Source organism: Panthera uncia, assembly GCF_023721935.1.
Source record: "Panthera uncia isolate 11264 chromosome C1 unlocalized genomic scaffold, Puncia_PCG_1.0 HiC_scaffold_3, whole genome shotgun sequence".
NCBI classification, from domain to species: Eukaryota; Metazoa; Chordata; class Mammalia; order Carnivora; family Felidae; genus Panthera; species Panthera uncia.
Window position 1 is genome coordinate 25,146,646 of NW_026057584.1, and position 23,328 is coordinate 25,169,973.

Consider the following 23,328-nt stretch of genomic DNA (forward strand, 5'->3'; position numbering starts at 1 on the left):
CTTCACCTAAAGAAGGATGTGTAAAGCTTGGACAGTTCAGAGGACTACCATAAGGATGATTAAACTTGGAAAATCAGACCTCTGAGAAAAAGAAGTGGTGTGATTTGGCCTCAAGAACCAAAGTCTAAAAGACAATTCAATATGTAAATGATCTCCAAGTAAGTATGCAAAGGGCATATACAGCTCTTTTCTTTCTCCACTGAAGATATTAGTGGAAAGGGCAATTAAGCCACAGAAAGAGAAATGTGGATACTGTAAAAAATGACATGAAACATAGGGAAGTAAAATTCTGAAATGGGTTGTTAAAGCAAGTCAAGCTATCCATATACGACTTCTTTAAACACTAACATACTTAAGTACCAAAAGTCAAATAATGAAAAACAATGTATCTTTCAGAGACACTGAGACTTCAAAAATGTGTAATTACAATAACAAGGAGACTGCAAAACCAGTCCCATTCTTTTTCTATTCCTCTTGCTGTCTCCTATGGTATAAAATTTTCCTGCTGAGTAACTAGTTTATTAATTTATTTCAATTTGTATGTTTTCACAGTTTATTTGTTCATTCTTCTGTTACTCAAAAGATTGAGACAGTTTATAAACTACACACTAAAAAAACCCTAATAGTTAATGTTTTTTTTTCAATTTTCAAAATTATTTGATAACTAAGAAAGAACAAAAAAATTAAGTTTTTAATGAACACATTTTGTTTTCATATTGACAACATTGTTGAGCCATATACTTAAAATTACCACCCAGTGTGAACATTGTCAATTAATATGTCTAGAGTTTAGGAAAGGCATTAAGTCAAAAGTAGAAAAGATTTAGTAAACCTGAATCACTTATTTGTAGAAAATTAGAGAATGGAATCAAGAAAACCTGTTTGATCACTCGATCAGTAAAACTTGAAATGCTAAGCAGGTAAGAATACAATTTAGGTTATGATGTCAGAGAAACTGGTAGGACTGAGCTCAAACAATGACCCATCCTCCTTTCACTAGGATGTTGCTTGCTTTCAGCTTTTACAGTTTATATGAGGTTTTTGCCTGTTTCTGGGTTTATATATTGATTATCACAACTATAAACAGAAGTGTTTTGTGTGCCATGTCACAGGCATATATCATTTAAGATATCCAAGAGGTTCTCTGTGAGACTGACATTGTGATAAGATAGAGAAGTCATGAAGAGGGTTGGAATTCCAACACCTGGCCTTACCATTTCTTCTGTTGGAATCACACTTTCCTGACCTGTCCATATTTTCCTAATAATAATAATTGGTACACATTTATATTTGTCAAATACTGTTACATTTGAAGCATATGATGATCACTTTTTCCATTTAAAATATAAAGAAACTTAATCTATAATAATTAGAAAGTTATACCAAAGAGTCAACAATCTATGAGATGTGGAGCTGGGACTCAACTGTTGAAGTTCTGCCTCCAAATTTTACACTCTATTCATTTCACTCCCCACCCCACCCCCGCAAAAATTCTGTAATATAATAAGGATAATATGTTTTCTGAGAATATAACAGCTACATGTCAAATGGGATAGTATTAGACTATTTAAATGTGGCAGAAATCCAGGATAATCTTGAAAGGGCTAGCTTTGAAATAAAGCAAGCCCCTGTTTTTATAGCCTTGTGTGTCTGCATGTGTTTTTTATGTTTTATTATTTATTTAGCAATTTCATCCATTCTGTCTCACTTTTACTACCCTTGTTTGGTCCTGTCAGGAAAGATAAAGGAAGGGCATGTGAGAAGAAAGAGAAGTAAGGGACATCAGAGGAGTTGTAGGAGATTAAAATATAAGCCAAAGAGGTGGCATGCAAGAGAAGAGATAGGGAAAGAAAATGATAAAAGCTAAAGTAGTTGTTAAAGTCAAGTTCATAAAGGGGTGCTGCCATAACAAATAACCCCCATATTAGGGTAGCTTATAGGAAAATGTTTAAATATTTTTCATGTAAAGTGCACTGCAAGTCAGCTCTCCTCCCTGAGATGGTCTAGCATTCTGAGATGCTTTGAATTATGGCATCTCCACATTCGCATGGGATCCCCACATCATGGCAGCAGGCAAAGAGAAGGCTGAAGAGTTGAGCCCTGACAGTCTCATAAATCGTTTCTACTTAATTTCATGGTCCAAAAGAAAACATACGTCACCTCTGGTGGGAGGGGAATTCCAGTCTTCCATGTGGCTAGGACTGGAAGAGAAATGGATACTGGTGAATATTAGCATTGTCTCTTAGCAGTAGTTACCAGAGAAAATCATCAATTGTTACTGAGAAAAAAATAATATTTCTATCAGGATTTAGCTTATTCTTTAGTTTTCTGCCTAGATAATTGAATCTAAGGATAGCTTAAAATCAGAGACAAGGAACAATATTGCTTTCACCTCTGTTTTTTATCATTGCATTTATCAACTCATTCACTGAACTTAGGTTCTTAAAAGCTTTGGGAATATAATGATAGAAGAGTAAGCATTAGACACGCGTATTTCTTTAAATCTTTTTTATGGAAATGAGTTGGAGAACTAGTATATTTCATTTCTTTTGAGATTTGTCGGGATTTTTTTTAGTTATGTCAGCTTAGAACATTAGGTTTTGTATCATCACACAATCAAATAGGTGAGAGGGGCTTAAAAAACAAAGAAATACACAAAAAATCTGTTAGAAGGACAGTTAAACATTAAATATGATTTTCATTTTAGTTTCATAATTTTTGTGTCTTCTGATTTTACCTGGACATTATTTTACATTAGAAGAATTTTATAGGAAAATAATTCCTAATTTCTAATTTTCACCATGCCTAATTTACTCATGGTTAGTTTTATTCTTCTGTTCTGCAGGAAGACATCAGCCTGTCTCTTGTCTTGTACAATAAGTCATGCCACTGAGCATACTTGCACAGTAAATGATTTTGTATAATAGATGGCATTACGTGCCTAAGTACCCATGAGCAGGTGTTAAAATTGGAGACATGTGAAATATTCTTTTTTGGTAGGAAATAAGAAGTTGCCAATAGCAAACTCTTCAGGTTGAATAGGGATTAGGTTTCATAGGATAATTTTCTTTTAGTTCTAAATCTCACATCAAAATAGCGAAATAGTGCTTGATTGAACCTCACCAGTCCCAGAATTTCCAGAAACCTCTTCCTGATTATTTTTTCTTCTTTACACCACTGTTCTTCGTTAGCAGCCTCAATCTTTAAATTTTACAATGTTATATTTATTGATTTCCTGATGTCTTATATCTCCAACTTGTTATGTCTGGCCACTTTTGGATTAACATTTGTAGAAGGATGTAATACACTCCTGTGAATGGACACTCCCTGCCTAATACATAGTTCTGTACAATGTCTGCTTGTTGTTGGCCCCCAGATTCACCATGTTAATTATAAGCCTAATAAAATTGATTATCTCCCTCTATACTTACTATATTTCATTTATCTAAATTGTGTTTAATGTGAACTGTCATAATTGTTGGAACTATGTGGACAGACAGATTTTGGGGACAGATGGGTCAGGGGAAGAAGTTCCAGAGAGAGGTCAAAGAAAAGAGGAACCTAAGACAATATGATGTTCAAAAGGGAAGGCCAAAAGTCAACTTTTTAAGTAGGTAATATCACTATTCAAAATAGTTAAATGTGTAAATATATTGGCATCTCTTAAGAAAATAGCATTTTAAGAAAATGGTTATCTATTTATCGAGAGAGAGAGAGAGAGAGAGAGAGAGGAGAGAGAATCCCAAGCAGGCTCCACACATTAGTGCAGAACCTGACATGAGGCTTGAACCTACAAACTGGGAGATCATGACCTGAGCCAAAACCAAGAGGAGGACTCTTCACCAACTGAACCATTCAGGCGCCCCAGAAAATAGCATTTTTAATAAAAATATTCTCAATTTTCTTTGATTTGGTGGTAGACCCCTTATCATTTTGCGTGCTTACTATCTCTAGCACCAAATTGAAACCAGTTTTTTCTTGTAAAATTATTTTGTTTAATATGAGTTTTAAATTTTTACTTTTTGATATTTAAATATATTTGCATGCTATTATTGCTTAGTAACATTCTACATATTAGAAAATGGTTATATATTATCAACATAAATATATGAAGTGAATTAGTGCCATTAAAATTTATTTTGCTCATATTTATATCACCTTTACTATTGGATAAATTTTGCATGCATCTATTTCACTATTATGGGATTTTTGATATTTGCTTATCAGAGTGTGCCTTTATTGTGCTCTCAGTACTGTACTGTTATTTACTAAAATCTCTATAGACGTGTGAGTTTTAACTTTATCACAAGCTGATTTAAGATGGAGTGTAACATAGAAATTAATTTTTATTTGCCTAACCTGACTAATTCCTAATAATTCAACCATAGTAAATTTTAAAATCCATTGCTCAAATAGTCATAGTACAATCAAAGGAAAGTTTACATCTCGTTTTTACATTGAAAAGCTGCCATAGTGACATCCCCACTTGTAGTTCTGAAAATGCTCTCCCGTTCCCTAGTGCAAGATTGACTACTCACTGAAGTCTCAAGGACTAATCCACATGAATACCAGAGGAAACCGCACCCATTTTTCTTTCTCCATTGTGTTTTGTTTTTCACAATTCAGGGACCTGATAACTGCACAAAGTGTTCCCATTTTAAGGATGGCCCGAACTGTGTGGAAAAATGTCCAGATGGCTTGCAGGGGGCAAACAGTTTCATTTTCAAGTATGCTGATCAGGATCGAGAGTGCCATCCATGCCATCCAAACTGCACCCAAGGGTAAGCATCCTTGCCAGCCAAGGACTCCATCACACATGTTATCTTTACCCCTGACACCATCTACTAACTATATAACATGCTCATGTAAAACTCGATTCATCTTTATATTAACATGTTGATTTGAAGAGGAATACTTTCTAAGGAAACAATTTATGTAATCAAATGTACACTCTCTGAAATATTCTGTTAAATATTTACCTAAAAGTATTCTATTGACACCTTTATGAAGCTGGTGGGAGGTATACTTGTAGGGAGTCTAGAAATTCTTCTAAATTTTACTTGGTATTGAAGATATCTTATAAGAGACAAGATAGCCGTCATACTTGGAGATGTGTGCTTAATCAATCTTTAACAGAAGTTTTCTGATTACGTTTCTTTGTTCTTATAACCAGCTTAAGTTGTGGTTAGCTCTCTTTGATAGATATTGCCTTGGATTACTCCTTCAACAAAATATAAGCAAAATAATGACAGAAAAAAAGGTGGGGGGAGAACTTAGTGATATGTATATTAGTAAAATCACAAATACATTTTGTGAAAGTAATTTTAATACAGGTCAGCCTATAATCTAGAAATTCTTTGACTACTATAGGACAACTCAAAGATGGGTACCCAGTTTTCTATCTTTTTTCCAAAAGGATGCATTATAAAATGAATAATAATTATATTACCTTTGATATTGAAACAGTTGTAAAACAAAGACATATTACAGAAAGAAGAAAAGCACTGAACTGAAAGAAATAATGCCACTCATGTAACAAATCCCAGAACCTATTTTTTTAAAAGATAGCAAATCTATTTTAATAAGGGCTTTTCTTTTTCTTTCCTCCAGAAGATGACTAATTTCAGACTTGAGAACAATTTAATATACTCTATCCTCCTTCTGTCCATAAATCCTCTTCTTCATTATGAGTGCACACACACACACACACACACACACGCACGTGCAAATACATACACTTGTTTTTGAGAATTATCTCGGGTACTTTATATCTGGCAGGAGAGTATGAGATTCTATAAAGAATGTTTTCTGCCACATTAAGAGCTAGTTGCTAGGGGATATTGAAGAAGTTAAGCAAGCAACAACATCATTTTCTGCCAAGAGGACATCAATTTGCAGATGCTGCTACAATTTCCTGCAGGTCAAGAAATCAGCTTAAGTCACTCTGTGAAGTGGTAGATCCTCAAAAGGTAAAGTAATATTCTGCCATTCAAATTTAAATTCAGCTTAGAAGAGCTAACGCCATCTCATTGGTTTACACATAAGGACACAGACTGAGGATACTGAAATAGTCACACGGGCACCTAGCTTCAAGGAAACTACAAGGAATAAATTTCTCCCCTTGCGAGGTTTTGGTACACTTGGGTTAAGAATATTTCATGAACAACTGGTGCCACTGGAGCAGAAGAGTCAGCAACAGAAAGGGAAAACTTTGCCTGCTATAGTAATCATCCACAGGAGGGTTTTATTGTTTTGCAGCTAAAATTAAACCAGTAAATTATTCAATATAATGTTGATGTCAACAGCTGTTGCCATTCAAAATGAGACCTTTTGCTATTTTTGCAAATCTAATTACAATGAGGCCATTAGGGAAATGAAAGTGAGATCGCAGAGCCATAGTCTGGATGTGTGGCTGGTGTGTCTTCCTCTCAGCCCTTTTAAATCATGATTATGTAATAAAAGAACACATCTATAGTGGGGGAAGTGGAAGTAGAGACAATGAAGAGATCCATTTACCACAGCAACAAAAGCCAGATGTCAGCAAAAAGGGAGGATGAAGGTATAAATGGAACAAATCTGACCAGGCCATTTAGGAACTCCAAGTAAAGAGAAAAATGTCTTTAAATCAACTGTTGCAGAATGATGGGGAGACAGAATTGGATGTTGTATTCCCTGGCATCTTCCAAGGTAAATGGATTGTAAGGAATGACTTAGTCCTGAAGGGTTTGTGTGTTTGTTTTCATTTAGCTTCCTGCCATCCTTTTCCTAATATCCTCCATATTGTCCAGGTTCACTCCATGAGAGTTTTGTCATCCCAATCCCAGAACTCCTAAATTCCTAAATTCCTAAATCCTATTCTATATTACTGTTGTGTAGCACTGTGCTCTGAGATTCTTGAGTGAAGCCATGAGGTGCTCTGTACACTTAGTCCCTTCTTTTCAAATTGCATGTAGAAGTAGGATCTTTGTCTAGAAAGATCACAGGGCCAGTGGAGATGACGTGACGAGTGACTATTTTTATTCCTAAATACATGTAATAATTGACCTGTCTGTGCGTGTGAGCTCACCATGCCAACCCCACTTTGGAAAACCGCATTCCTTTTATATGCTGATATTATGTCAGCTAGATAATTCAAGAACCAAGTTACTGGAAATAGTCTTTTGAATCACATTTTTTAGAAGGAAAGTTCTTACTTTGAATACTGTTCAATGATTTTCTGAAAATAAAATTATGTGTGTAATACCTTAAAAGCCCTTTTATTACTCTGGAAGTACATTAAATATATTGGCTCTAATAAGTTCTTTAGATAATTTTAAAATAGGTTATCCATTTAGCACGTATCAGGAGATTCTCATTAATATCCCTAGAGGGGTGGGGAATAACATTGTCTCTTCTTGCCTTGACTAGAGAACTTTTATTTTAGCAGGCTTTTCTCGTTTCATTCATTCCTCAACTTGGTTATACTGAACACCAACTGCACATCAGAGAGAGTGATAGCTAAATTCAGAAATGAGTAAGATCCCCATATTTTGAAATGATGAGCAAGAATTTAAAACTTAGGAATGATCTTCATATTTGAAAATAGCAGGATAGAATTAAAAAAAAAAAAGACTTGTAAACTAAATTTAGTATGTAATTAAATTCCTGTAAGGGGATTTTTTTTTTTTTGTGGTTTCCACACTAAAATCTAATCCATGACAAATATCAATGCAGTTTTGGTTTTTAGTCATGGACTAGAATATTTGTTTTTCATAGGCGTCTTTGAAAATTTGCATTGAATATTTTTGTTAATGGTAGAATCATGGTTTCCATATTATTAAATTCCCTGTATGCGTTTATCTTTTTTTTATCAACCCTTTTTATATATTTTTAAATTTCTATGGTGAAAGAATTTTCATTTATAAAAGGAAAGAAGAGCTGTTTGTGAAATTATTGTCTATACTCTTTTAATTGAAATTTTAAAATACTCCACTTTCATTTCAAAATTTGAAGATCTTGTCAAAATATCTCAACTAAGGTAGGTGGGTATATCAAAGTGCTTACAAATCAGTAAATAGTGGCAAATGTTAAACACAACTCAGTGTTCAGAATTGCAGATACTTTTGTAATATGTTATATTGACATGTTATAGTTTCTGATCTTCCTTTAAATTTTTTACTTTGTAACACTAATTTTGTAGAGTTACCTTATTCCTTATCTGATTTTGATCTCATATTTGAGATTTTGACTCTTCAAAAGTTTAATGCTTCCATTATTCTGTGATCTTGCTGAATCAATATAAATTACATGTGCTAATTAGTTGCTTATATGAAGTCCAAAGGGTTGAAATAGAGTATACATCTTTAAATACACAGTGACTTGTACTTAGACAGGATGGTGCTGCTTTAGTCACACTTTTATTATTTGTCTTTCATTGTTTCTTTCATCTTTAGCTTTTAAATATGTCTACATCTCAAATATTCCTCAAGAGTTCCCTCAACAAACTTTCCTGACCCCACATCCTGCCCCTTCAGTGCTCACTTTCCTTTTCCCTTGCTTTGCTTATGTCCAATATGCTTCTCAACTCACAGTGGTTGAAATTCTGCTGACCTTGACAATGACAACTAAAATGCTCTCAGTAGTTCTTATTTTATTAGACCTCTCTTTGCATTTGATTTTGACAGTTACTCCTGAATGTCTCTCCTGATTTGGCTCCCACAATGATGCTGTAATTACTTGATTTTACTCAATATTTTCTCATGCTTCTGGCATATGAGCTTATCTTAGGTCATTTACTGGTTATCGGAGTTCTTTGAGTTTCAGTCTCAGTCTCCTCTTTTCTCACTTTATAGATCCTTCTTCAGCTATCTTACCCACTTACATGATTTCAACTTTCTTCTGTATGCTGTTTCAAAACTGATCATCACACTGGTGCCTTCACACCCTACAACCACAGGCCTCTCTTTCCAGCTGGCGAGGAACATTCCCTACCCAGATGTAGGACAACCACACTGGATGCATACCATACTGTAGATCCATAAAGCTGAAATTATCAACCCCTCCCCCCCCCAACACACACACAAGAAAAGGTGTCCCTCCTCCCACCCAGTGAGGTGTCATTCCCTCACTGATGGTACTGCATGTTTAACTCCTCTGATCCTACTTTTCTTTCATCAAATCAGCCATCAACTTCTCTTCCCCACCCCACCCACCATACCTTTGAAGGCATTTCTTGAATCTGGCCCCCTGCCTCTATCCTAGTTGCCATTTCCCTGGTGTAATCCTTTTTCATCTTTTACATACACTAAAAGAATCTTGGTGCCAAAGGAATCTACCTGGATCCCAGCTGACTAGCCTTCACAGGGCAGAGATCCATGTAAAATACAAATCTAGCAAATCCACTACTTAAAAACCCTGCAGTGGTTCTCCATTAAGTTTGCCCCTAAGCAAATAGCCTTCAAATTCTGGCTCCTGTCTAAATGATCTCGCTTCTTTCCCTCTTCCTGTCACCTCATGTTTTGTTTGCTTCCTGACTATTCAGAATTATTTGCAGTTTTTCATGTGCACTCTAAATTTCCTCAGATCTATGCTTTTGTTCCTGCTGTTTGTTACCCCTTAGAAATGACTGCTACTCCAACCCAGGTTATCAGCACCCTGCATTTCAGCTTCCTAACTTCTCCATGAGGATTAACATGAATTTCTAAAGCTAAGTGTCCCTCCTCTATGCTCCCTTAAGCCACTCTTTCATGTCTCTTTTTATATTTATCACATTAAACAATATACATCTGGTTATGCATCTATCTCCTATTATGCATTAAATTGTGAGCTCATTAAGAATAGGAAAAGTGTCTAATTCATCATCCCCCCCCCCCACTGCCCAGCTCCTAGAAGAGTAGCAACACTTAGTAGGCCTACAAGCATGTTTTTTTAATGGATGAATAAAGATCTTTAATTATTCACACTTTACCCTCAAGTTGAATTTCACTTTCAAATATTTTTATATTTCAAATGTTATTGTAAAGACACAGATTGCAAATTAATCATAGCTTTCAGATTCTCACTTGGAAATAAGAAGTAGACTATTAATTTTACCAAATGGTAATACTGTATAAAAAAGCACTTGGAAGAAGATATAATAGGAACCTAGGAAAAAAATAAGCTCTTCAAAATAAAATAAAAAGAATATCATATAAGACAGTTTGAAAACATTTTTAGTAGTTACTTTTTCCATTTCAAGAAATGGTTTTGGTTGTGGATTATAGTACCAATTCAATGCTATGTGCTATATATTTTTATTGTATTTATTATTTGCTTTTTTAAAAGACTTTTTTCACAGTGTATTCCCCATTTTTCTGTACATTAAATTTTTTCTGGGCTATTCAAAACCAATGCTCAAAATGAAAACAATTTTCCACCTTGTAGAAATGTTATAGCAGATATTCGTGAAGCAGGGAAATACTGACTTAATTATTATTATACATAGTTACATTAGTTTACCAATGTTGAGAGTTATCTAAGGATATAGTAGACAGTCTGGCCTTATACATGAGTCCCTTATTACTTCATTGTATGGTGATTTTAACTTCAGCTTCCTTTTCAGTTTCAGAAATTAGAGTTTGGAAAAAAACATTTGTGATCAGCAGAATTAGACAGTCCTATAAATCATAGCTGTGGAGGGAATCTTGATAATGCACCGTAGATATATGTATTTGATGAGAGAAAAGGGAAGGAAATACAATTTGTACATTGGAAGATGGAAGAAGTAATATTTCCATAATACCTCAAAATGAAATTCTAGGGACCGTACATCCGGATTTTATGTACTTATATAATTCTAGTGAATTCTTTAGTTACCTGCTTCTCAGTTTGTTCATTTCCTTGGAGAGTATTTATTTATTATTGTTTGAGTTAAATATTATGGCACTTTAAAAACCTATTGTTTGTCTGTTATGGCACTGTGCTTTTAAAATAGAGCGTCAAGATAAACTGCAGTCTTGGTAAAACCAGTTAATTTGCTTTTTAAATGAATTCATGTTTAAAGATAAGTATGTTTTAAAAACCGTCACAACCAAGGAATGGAATAATGTGATTATGTAAAGTATCCATAAGAATAGCATTAAAGCATGTTAACTCATTTTCTGCCATAATCCATCTTTAATGAGTATTAAGCATCAGGTTATTATATTATATTGAATAGCTCATGTTTCATTTTTTATTGACTTTAGTTTTTACTTAAGTGTTTTTAGAAGAAACTGTATACATGAAACCATTTATAACCATTGAAATATCAAGTCATTCAGCAAGACATGTACTCATGATGCAAATGAATTGAGTATTGGAAGTGAGTCATATGTGTTTAGAAGTTATCCACAGAAACAGGGTACAGTTTCCTTTACTGTGGACATGTTTCTTTGCATTCCATGCGGGTGGTATTTGCAACCTATTTCTTTGTATCCATCAGGCAATAATCTTCTCACTGGCTTTAAATTCACAGTGTTCCAAAATTGTCTAATAACCGTAATTATGAATTTGACACAATTAGTGTTTATCTGACTGATTTTTTTTTAAATGACTAATTTTTCTTTCCTTGTATTTTTTAAATTTGGATCTTCTGCAGGTGCATAGGCTCACGTATTGAAGACTGCATCGGCCTGATGGATAGGTACTTGGTGTGCTTGCTTCCCATGTTCTTCCTCCAAGGCTCCGTGTGTGAGCACTGGTGCATGTGTGCGCATGCCGCTGTGAATGGAGAATGATGTTTTCTGTTCTGTAATTGCCTGCAGGTGTAGCGGCCCCACTAGTCATGACTGCATTTACTATCCTTGGACGGGCCATTCCACTTTACCACAACATGCTAGGTAACATCTACCATGTTTCCATTTTGTCACTCAAATCCTTTTCAAATGATCATGTTTACAAACTACTAACCAGTTGGGTGAAATTGATAATATGTTAAATTAGGGAGTTATGAAATAGGCATATAACACTACTTTTCAAACCACATCCCTTACCTCTTTTTTCTTTACTCATTATGATTTTAGCATCCAAATTAGTAGTGTCATTGGTTTTCAATTTTGTACAATTTAAACAGGATTTCGAATTATTAACCTAGAACTTTAAGAGAATTTTTAAAATTAATTTTGTAGATTATTGCAAAACTAAACATTTTTAAGAGAGGAATTTATAAAAGTTGATCTATTTTCGTAAGATGTTTCTTGTTTGATTTGATTCCTTTTCTGATCTTATATTGTTTTGAGCTGGTTGGTATAGTATTCTGTAGGCTTCTGAATTACCACAGACTAAAAGCACTATAGAAAATATTTTGTGCAGGTAAAAGTACAAGTTGGAATGAAAACAAAACAAAACAAAACAAAACAAAACAAAATATATCACTTAGATTCATACAAAAACCTATGCATGAAGGTTTATAGTGGCTTTACTCAAAATCACCCAAAACTGGAAACTACCCAAATGTTCTTCAGTTGTGATATATCCATACATTGCAGTGCTACTCAGCAATAGAAACGAACAAACTATTGATACATGCAAAACACAGATGGATCTCAAATGCATTTTGCTAAATGAAAGAAGCTATACTTAAAAAGAATACATACCAGATGATTCAATTTATGTGGTATTAATTCTGGAAGAGGCAAAACTGTAGGGACAGAAAATTGATCAGTGTTGCTTGTGGTAGTGTTGCCAGGTAAGCCTGGCAAGGGACATGAGGGAATTTTGGAGGAGGGTGTTGGAGCCCTTCTCTCTCTCTTGACAGTGGTGATGGGTACACGAATGTAAGTGCTTGTCAAATATCATGGTTAAGCACATTAAAAAGGATGAATTTTACTGTCTATATTAGACTTCAATAAGTTAGACTTTTAAAACATTTCATTTTAGGAACATGGTAATTTACAATGTTACGTAGAAGTACTGTTTGCTTTCTTTATGAAACAAGTTAATTGTATCTTCTGGAAGTGAGAAAGTAGTGCTAAATTACAATAAGCAAGATGACAGTTTGGGATGAAATATTGCCTTTTCATGTACATTTTTAAATTCAAATTTAACATCAAATTTAACAGTATAAAAGTATACAAAGCATAGGTGTAAAACTCAGTGAATTTCTTCGAATGAAACGTTTATATAACCATCAGCCCGATCAAGAAACAGAATAGTAGTAGAAACAGAAACACCCTTGTGCTCCACTCCAAGGGAACCATTGTCCTGAGTGCTAACAGGAGTTTGCCTGTTTTTGCACTTTATATAAATTGAATCATATATATGTATTCTTTGTCCCTGGCCTCTTTTTTTCAATATTATATTTATGAGGTCCATCTATGTCATTACATTTAGTCATAATTTTTCATTTGTATGATATTTGCCTTTTAAAAGTTTTTGGAAAATATCAAGTAAGTGTTATCTCTTATTAAAAGGTTATTTAATTATATTAAAAATAAATTCTTTTTTTTTAAAAAGGGTGCAGTAGAAGTAAATGATTTATACAACAGTGGCACTTTGGCACTTGGGATCAATTCAGACTAGTTAATACAGTTCTTTAGGGCAAAGTTTAAAGTATGGAAAAAAATCAGCAAGAGAGAGAGAAAGAGAAAGTGCATGTCTTAAGGCCCGAAGCTCAGTTTTATAAGCCAAGACCCATTTTATATTGTTTCTGTATTGATGAAATAATTTTCCTCCTTGAGACTTTGGTTGAGTCACTGCACTATCATTATGAAGAGTGTTTTCACATCGTTTTAATGACTTTCTTATAATTATTCCAGCCAACTAATGAGAGGCAATATAATGTGGTAACTAGGTGTGCTGTCTTTGGAATCAGATTTTCTAGGTTCAGAGCAAGGCTCTATCATTTTTTAGATATGTAACCTTGGGTAAGTTCCTTAATTATCTGAGCCTTACTTTCTTCATGTATAAAATAGGAATGTTAATATAGTTTACAAATTGGTTGTGAGCATTGATGGAGTCCATAGAATATGCCTAGCTCAAATATCACCCAGTAAACGTTGTTATTTATTATTTTGCTATGTATCAAATGATTTTAAATGTTGGACATGGGGGAACATAACTCCTAGAGGGAGTAGGAAAATCTCTCAAAGTCACCCAGGAAAGTTTGACTTATACCTCTACTCCTTCTGGTGGGTCCCTTGGCAGAAGGGAGGGCATTTATTTCTTCACCTCAAGAATCACTGTTTTAAGAGGTCCACTGGTATCTTTGGCAGTAGGTCACAGGCAGAGGCATATGAAGAGACAGAGAAAGAGTTAAAACCATAGTGGTAGATCCCTAGTGGTTTTCAATTCTGGTAATTAAGGTTGTATAACTCAAAATCATAGTGTATCTTACTATAGATTTAATATTTCCAACATGTTTGGGGAATTTTCTATCCTATTACTTGCCTGGGATCTCAGGCCATTTCCTGTATTCTGAGACTAATACCTAATTCAGATTAGCTTTGTCATAAATAGGTAGGTGACCATGTCCAGTAATAGAGTACAATTCAGCACAATTCAGCCCATGATTCCTATGAAAAATCATCTGTAGTCCTTTGTACAAGTAAAGAGCAGAAGTTTTTGAATGTGAAAGCCTGGGTTCAAGTATTTGCTCTGCCATGTTTCTTGTCTGTAAAATGTGATGATAATTTGATAATTTTTAAAATGGAAATTCTTATACCTCATAATATTGGTATGATGATTAAATGGTTAGGAGATATTATCAAGTATATATATTCATTGGTGGTAGTTACATCTCTAGTTGAAATATTGGAAAAAATCTTTTTTAAAAATCTCATGAGGTTATGTTCTACTAGCATATATATATATGCTATCAGCAGGGCACAAATATTTATATATCAGCAGGGCGTAAATCCAATAGTTTATTGACTACAAAACTGATATATCGGAATTTCTAAGCTTTTAAGCATCTAAATTGTGCATCCTACTTCTAAGCATAATGACTCAAAAAAATTGGTAGTAGGGAGCTAAGTATTCCTTTTAGAAACTCTGGATATATTTAATTAGTATTTCTTTTGAACTTAAATTTAAAGCAGTATGACTCTTCAGTTGTGTTGACTTGTCAGAATTAATGGACTTGTCATAGGCTGCTTATAAGCAGTTTGGAATTTACAAGAAAGATTTAGCTTGGACACCTTGAAAAGTGTTTATGACCATGGAACATTTTGACACGGATTGGATGAGAAGTGAAAGTAATAAATATTACCTTTTTTTCAGGTAAATGCTTTTTTCAGTAAATGTTTACCTCTCTGAAATGTGATGGGTACACAGTTAATTGAAAGCAGGGGACTAGCTTAGTAATATTTCAGTTTATTTTCCATTTTTAAATTCTGTGAATGTTTTTTTTATGCCTCCGTCTTAATTGATTAAAGTAAATCTTACATAATAGGGAGATAAAAAAAACATGGTAGAAAGTAATTGCTTTCAGTTTTGTAAACTATGTTTTAACTGGGAGATTACCCAAATGCCTAGTTTTCTTTTAGTCACACAAAATTGCACTGAACATGGCAATGTGGCCATTTCGAAATATTTAGGATTCATACTCCCTACTGCCCCATTATGTTGTATTCTGTTTCCTAAACCAGAAGGAAAAAAGATTGAAGATTTAAATGAAAACAGGTGAAATGCTTACAATCTTGATCGACTTTCATTTTCTAAGCAGTGTTACTCTTTCCCAAGCCTGCAATTTGTGAATTGGTTTTCCACACTCCATTTACCTTACAGGCTGTTGCTGGAATTTCTTCCAGGAAGATAGGATAGGATGGAAAAGATCGTTGCTGTTGTTGTTGATTTTCTTTTACCTGTAATCTCCTAGAATATTCTACTTGTAATGAAAATAATACTTGAATTTCAGGCCTTTTCCATATTTTCCTTATCTGAATTCAATGCCTTACAACTAACATTTACTTGGATGTTCTTCTTTTTCTTATAAAGAATCTTATGAAAAAATGTGTTCAGCAAGTTTTTTTAATTATTCTTTTTTATGCTATTTATTTGAGCTTGCACATATGCTATTTTCACATAGATTGTAATAGAACAAAGCATTTAATTCTATTCTATTTTAGTTTCTTTGCCAACCATATATCCCAAGCTTTTTATAATCTTAGTCTCTCACTCCATCAGGGCCAACATGTGTTCATCTAAACAAGCAAAGGCTCTATTGGCAAAGCATTTCTTTTTATTAGTTAGAAGTCCAAAATATAAACTAATAATTCTTTTTAAATTTGTGACAGGAATTGTGAAAAGTACTAGATTTCTGTTCAAAATTTTTTATCTGGCTATCTGCTCCAATTCAGTTATTCTAGACACCTCACAATATGAAGTAAGGTAACTGAAATCAGTTTAATTCTCTAAATCTCATCTGGGCAGATATTTGAAACGTTTTATATTCCTGTCACATTTTAATGCCTGTATCACACCTTTACTTTCTGGTGTGGTGGTTATTACCTAAGAGGTCACATAACAGTTTATTCTTTAGCAGTGTGACCCGTGTGTGATAGATGAGGGAGAAGATGTGATATTCTTGGCACGGCTTTCACAAATGGCACAATCTTTTTTCTTTGTTTGTTTGCCCTCAAGGAACTTGGTTCATAACTTATGTCCGTATCAAATGGTCAAAATAGCCCATAGATGGTTTCCTCAGATGAGTGGCAGTTATGTTATGATCCTTAAGTCCAATAAATATAAGTACACAGGCTTTTTATTATAAGTCTATCCTCAGTCCACCACATTCTGTATATTAAATTTACTTTTGAATTTAAGAGAGTTCAAAGAGGTGAAGGAGAGTGTGTGAATTTCTTCTTTTCCAGCTGATTTGTGTCCCACAGTTTCCAGTACATATAAAATACCAAAAGTTACCAAAGAATTGCAAGAGCAAAACAGTTCAGTTTTTGTTAATTACTGTTCATGGAGTTTCACATGGTTACTTTAAGTAGAAGTATTTAATGGCATAAGGTTGCATCAGTGGCTTTGTTTCAATATCGAAATGCCCACACATTGTTACCAAAGCTTTTAGGGATCCTAGGAACATTAATATTATACTCAAACATGCTAACTGTAAAAATGTGACCAGAAAAAGTCATACTTGTGGTTGAAAGTCAAAAGAGATTTTTTAAGAGCATTGACTTTGGACTGTAATAGAAAATCTAAAAATAGCATTATTGAACTGAGAAGATGCTGATTATGCTAGTTAAGGGTCAGATAAAAAATTCAGTGAGTTGAGTGATCCATTATGAATACTTCTTCAGTCTTTCTATGAGCATCATTCTCTGGTGTAGAATTTACAGTGTTCTGTAACTATTAATCTCTGATTTGTAAAGATGTCAGGACTGCTTATACTCTATGATCTCAAAGTACCTTCAATGTTGCTGAAATTCATTACTAAAATCCAATGTCTTTTATTAAATATGAAAGCAAATGAGTAAAATATGGTCCTGAAGCCTCTGCCCCTGTCTTTAGGCAGATATTTATAGTTTTAAAAGTACTCATATGTACTACTCCAAGATTTGACCCTGGCATTATTTTCTTATAAAATACAATTTAGAGATATAAGTATATGATCAGTATTACTCAGGATTTTTAATTGGGATTTTATTATCCCAGGAATATTAAATTCTATTTCATAAGATCTCATTTCTAAAAAATAACTTTTCAATGAAGAGCCACCTATAATTTCAACCAACCAAAAATAAAAAATCTTTGCAAACATTTATAGGTATTTTATATACTCCTTGACAAAATGCAAAGGAAGTGAAAAAGTAGCATATAGCAAAATGAACAATATAATTCCCAATAAAGAGAAATTACCTCATTCTGTCAAAGAACTAAGAAGTAAATATATTGAACAAGTTATATGTATGTATATAGAAAGATAACATCTGACTTGGTCCCCTGGCTAACATCTGACACAAGTTATCAGTAAACTAGGGAGAGTCATAAGGTAATGCCTTTCCATAGAAGTGAGTGCTCAAATACTATTGGTTGCATGATTTGGAATTAATATGCTATAATATGATGAGGCTTACCACTTACAGCATATTATCTTTGATCTTATACATACCCCTGGTGGTCAGTCCTTAGTTTGTATGTGAAATTATTTCAGTGTTTGACAGAAAAAAAAATTATATAACAGTGAATGTATTCTGGTTACAGAATGAATAAATTACAGGGATTGAAGGTACATCATAGGGATTATATTGATGGTATTTTAATAGTTTATCATGACAGATGGTAGCTCCACTGTGGTAAATATAGCATATTCACCTGAATGCTATGTGGTGAATACAGCATATACGCCTGAAACGAATGTGGCATTGAGTATCAGCTATAATGCAATAAAAAAAATAAATAAAAATTAATTAAAATGTTACAGATAAAAAAAGTGAATGTATTAAAATAAACTTCTTCAGTGTGACAATTTTGGTGAATTAGCATCTAAAACTATCATAATTTACCCCCAAACCTATTTGGAAATTCAAAATATTGTATATATGGATCATATATTTGATAACTAAAATGGTAAGGATTGAAAAAAACAATAACAACTCTGTAATTAGGTAAAGTGAAGGAATTGCTCAATTGCTATATAGTTTTCTATTACTGTGAATAATTGCCATGAATTTAGCAGCTCAAAAAACAAGACAAAAGCACAGTTCTATAGGTAAATATACAGGAATGGCTTGGCTGTGTTCTCTTCTTAGGATCTCACCGGGCTGAAATCAAGTTTCTGTCTGGGGTGTGTTTCATCTAGAGGTTGGAGTTCTCTCCCAAGTTCATTCAGGTTGTTTGAGTTGTGGGTCCTGGTAGTAGGACTCCTATTTTATTGTGTTCATTGCCAAGCACATTCTTTGTCATGTGGCCCGCTCTATATTCCAAGACAATTGTGCATCCAAACCTTTTCATTTTTGAATCTCTTAGTTTTCATTTTTCTGACCTCTATATCCAGATTTAAAAGCTCATGTGATTAGATCAGATCCACCTGATTGAATCTTAAAATCAAATGATTTGGGACCTTAATTACATCTGCTGAATCCCCTAGAGTAGCACCTAGATTAGTGTTTGACTGAATAACTGGGAGAAGGTGTGTTTATATACCATAGGATGGAATCCTTATATAACAGAGACCCATCTTCTAATTCTGCCTACAGCATCCATCATGGTGACTTAAGCATCCGTTAACCTTAAAAAAAACAAAACAAAACAAAACAAAACAAAACAAAACAAAACAAGAGTTCAGCTACTTTACCATAAAAAAATGAGTTTATTTGGAAATACCAGAGAATTGCAATTCAGGGCAAAATATGGCAAATCATTGGCAAATTCAGAAGAGAGGAGAGGGGCTTGCTTTTATGGAGGCAAGGAAGAAGTTAGGAGGGGCTGTTTCAAACTGTTCAAGCTGGTGTTGGCTTCTCATTGGCAGAGTGTGACAGCTTCTCATTGGCTGGGTCATTGCCAGGTGAGGAGAAATTCTTTCCTCCTGCCTGGATATGTAAAGTAAGCTTCCTTCTGTTTGGGGTCTGAGTGGTAGTGCTTGAGAATTCCTCCTTCAGCGCTTTGCAGCTCCATTTTTAGTAAGGTTTTTCTTTTATTTATTTTCACACATATTTCCTTTTAAAAAATGTTTATTTTTTTGGAGAGAGAGAGAGAGAGAGAGAGAGAGAGAATGAATGGGACAGGGGCAGAGAGAGAGGGAGACAGAGGATCCAAAGCAGGGGCTGGAACTCATGCACTGGAGATCAGGACATGAGCTGAAGTCAGACTCCTAACTGACTAAGCCACCCAAAAGCCCCACACATATAACATTTACAGTGATCCTTCACATATTTTTGTCTTGACTTGTATGGAAGGAATTTAAATTTCTGTGACTCACACAACTTTGCCATATAAGGATAACTTTAAGTCTGAGAGAAATGTGTTACTATCTTCAAATAATTTATTCCTTGTTTTTTACAAAAAGAGCCAGAAGCAAGCAATTAAGTATTGCTTTGGAACCAAAACCAGGGATTCTTTGTACAGTTATATGCTGTAGGATGAGGTCTCAATGTACATGTTGGCTCTGAGTATTCAGTACTCCATTTGTGACCAGTAACTGACATATATAATTAGGATCAAACCATCCCAATATTAACACCAAATTTATGGCCTTTCCATTTATTTTCAGACGGTGAGTTTTCCCCAAGAGTTCTCTAGACCTGTTCTGTCCAATATGTTAACTGCTAACCACATCTGGTCATTGAGCACTTTAAATATGGTGAAGACAAACTGAGATGTGATCTGATTGTAAAAGGTACATTGGATTTTAAAGACATGGCATGGAAAAGGAATGCAAAGTATCTCATTAAAAATTTGTCAAATTTGTCAATTGATTACATGTTGAAATGTTAATAATTTTGGATATATTGAATGAAAATTCTGTTGTAACTAATTTCATCTCTCACACACCCCTAGAATATTTTAAATAACATATTGACTTGCGTTACATATCTGTTGGGCAGTGCGGCTGTAGAATTGTCACAAATCTTTGAATACTGTTACCAACACCTTAAAAAAAAAAAAAACCTTTCATTATGTACTAATCTATGCAATTATATAGATAGTATTTATGATAGGTATTTAAAAGGATGAAATAAGGGGTGCCTGGGTGGCTCAGTCGGTTAAGTGTCCGACTTCAGCTCAGGTCGTGATCTCACAGTCTGTGAGTTCGAGCCCCGTGTCGGGCTCTGTGCTGACAGCTGAGCCTGGAGCCTGTTTCAGATTCTGTGTCTCCCTTTCTCTCTGACCCTTCCCCGTTCATGCTCTGACCCTGTCTCAAAAATAAACATTATTTTTTTTTAAATAAATAAAAGGATGAAATAAAATGTAATATAAACAAATTACAGGGTGTTTTGTTTTGTTTTGTTTTGTTTTGTTTTGTTTTTTTTGCCTCCCACTCTGGAGGTAACAGATTTTGATTCTAGAATGTGAAGGGTGTTTATCATCTGTTTAACATCTAGAAGGGTGTTTATCATCTGCAGTAGATTGCAGAGGGGATGAGTTAGATCCAAGGAACACATTTGTTTGCCTGAACCGATTGCATATACCTGTATATTTAATTTATATAAGCACACAGATCTTATGAACTTCCACAAGAGCAGACTAAATTATGATAATTTGGGTCTGATTTATAATTGTCTATGTTTTTTTTTTAATTTTTAATTTTATTTAATTTTTTTTTTTTATTTTTTACGTTTATTTATTTTTGAGACAGAGAGAGAGCATGAACGGGGGAGGGTCAGAGAGCGAGGGAGACACAGAATCTGAAACAGGCTTCAGGCTCTGAGCTGTCAGCACAGAGCCCGATGCGGGGCTCGAACTCACAGACTATGAGATCATGACCTGAGCCAAAGTTGGTCGCCCAACCGACTGAGCCACCCAGGCGCCCCAATAATTGTCTATGTTTTAAATTAAAAGTCACTCAAGGTTTGGAATTGTGTAGCTTCCCTTAAAATTGCATTTTGTAGCCAGTATTTCTATTAAAATATTGTTTCAATTTTTGTGTCATGAAGGAAAAACACTTACGCAGGAAGAATTTTTAAGGGTAAGTTAAAGTTTCTATTTGTATGTTTGATATATGTGTGTGTGTGTGTGTATATATTCAGAAAAGAATCAAAACTATCCCCCCATTTAACTTAGGAACACATTGTATTAGACCCTAAGTATCTTTTCTTTTTTTATATTTCCTATTTAACTAAAGGAATCTAATTAAGTGAGACCCCCTTCTGTGATGTGGTTACATAAAATGATGTGTAGATATTAACTCAAATTGCTCTCTTCATGCTTTTTTTTATTACCTAAACACATTTCCTAACTAATCATTCTTTCATAAACATACAATTATTTTTCCATACTATGTATGTAGGCAGAAGCTAATTAACAGAGAACACTTTGATTTACCAACGAAATTCCTCACAGTGATTTCATTCTCCTTTACCATCCGCCCTCAAACCCAAAGTGATATAATTTCATCATAATTTCACAGTAACTCAGTACTAAAGAATGAATGTTAAGGAAAGGGAAACCCACCTCTAATAAACTCTGAATGCTTGTAGCCATTGCAGTTTTTATGGCATTCTGTTCGATTGCCCAGAGTAAAGCATTCCATATGCTTGAGTCATTTATGGAATAATTATAGTTACTTTTAGTAGAGTAAAAATAAAACAGCAATAGCAAAAACCTCTCACCATAAAAAGTTTACTTGTTGAAATGAAAAAGATTTTTTTTCAATGAGCAAAGAAAATTCCTTTTCCAAAGTGTCTTCATTCTTGAACCTCTGGATCCCACTTCCCAAAGTTCAAGTCCCAAGTTCAAATCCAAGAGTGGCTAGCACCATTGTTCTATGTACCAAGAATGAAAGGACCAATGGGAAAACCAAAGCACCAAATCAACCAAAACCAGATCTTGCTTTTTTCCCAGAATAGTGTTGCTTTTTATAAAATCATCTCATATTTAGAGCTTATTTATGCGATTCTTTAAAAGAAAAATCCTAATATATACCAGGTGTGCTACATTATCACACCTAATTTTCATGATAAGCATATAAAAATAGTTATTACCATTATAATTTTACAAATGAGGAAACAGGTTCAGACTAATTAGGCAACTTACCAAAGATCACTTAGCTAGTAAATGGCAGAGCAAAGATTTTAGCTTTAGTGTGTCTGATTGATTCTAAGGACCACATTTCTTTCTTTCTACTAGGCTGGTTCCCAAATGGAAAAACATTTAAGAGCTATTCTTATGATGAGAATGATTGAATATTTTATAGCCTACTTAAACAATTTTATCCATTGTCTTTCTTTTAGTCCTTTTACCTATCAAGCCTTCCTGCAATGTATAGGATTTTATATTGCTTGCCCTCAAGCAGTATATTTTAGATTAATACATCTGGTATTGCTTGGTTAAGATAGAACAATGCTTCCCATGATCTAAACACATAAGCCTGTGTAATGGTAACATAATGTAAATATATTTTTTTATATTATTAATGTAGCAGTGACTATTCTAAGACATTTACAAATAAATGTAAGCTCAATTAAAAAAATATTTTCTAATGCGGAAGTTATTTATAAATTCTGGAGAGATTTGTTAAAACTATAATGGTTCCATATGAAAACCACTTCCATGAGACCTGACACTTATTCCATAATGCAGTTACCCCCAGACTTACCTATCAAGGATGGAAATAAGAATCAAAATTTCATGAACACTCAGCAATAAAATAACAGATAATATAGTGCTGGGCTTTATCAGCCTTTTTGTTTAGATTTTCCTCCCTAATTCGTACTGTAGAAT

General features: G+C 34.0%; 1 protein-coding gene across 1 annotated transcript in view; it reads left to right on the forward strand.

Moving 5' to 3' along the window:
• The window catches only part of ERBB4 (erb-b2 receptor tyrosine kinase 4), a 448,902-nt gene that overhangs the window by 180,811 nt on the left and 244,763 nt on the right, over positions 1-23,328 (forward strand). The window contains exons 13-14 of the mRNA XM_049615240.1: positions 4,627-4,781; positions 11,763-11,837. Coding sequence (XP_049471197.1) covers positions 4,627-4,781; positions 11,763-11,837 — 230 coding nt within the window. The remainder of the gene's footprint in view (positions 1-4,626; positions 4,782-11,762; positions 11,838-23,328) is intronic.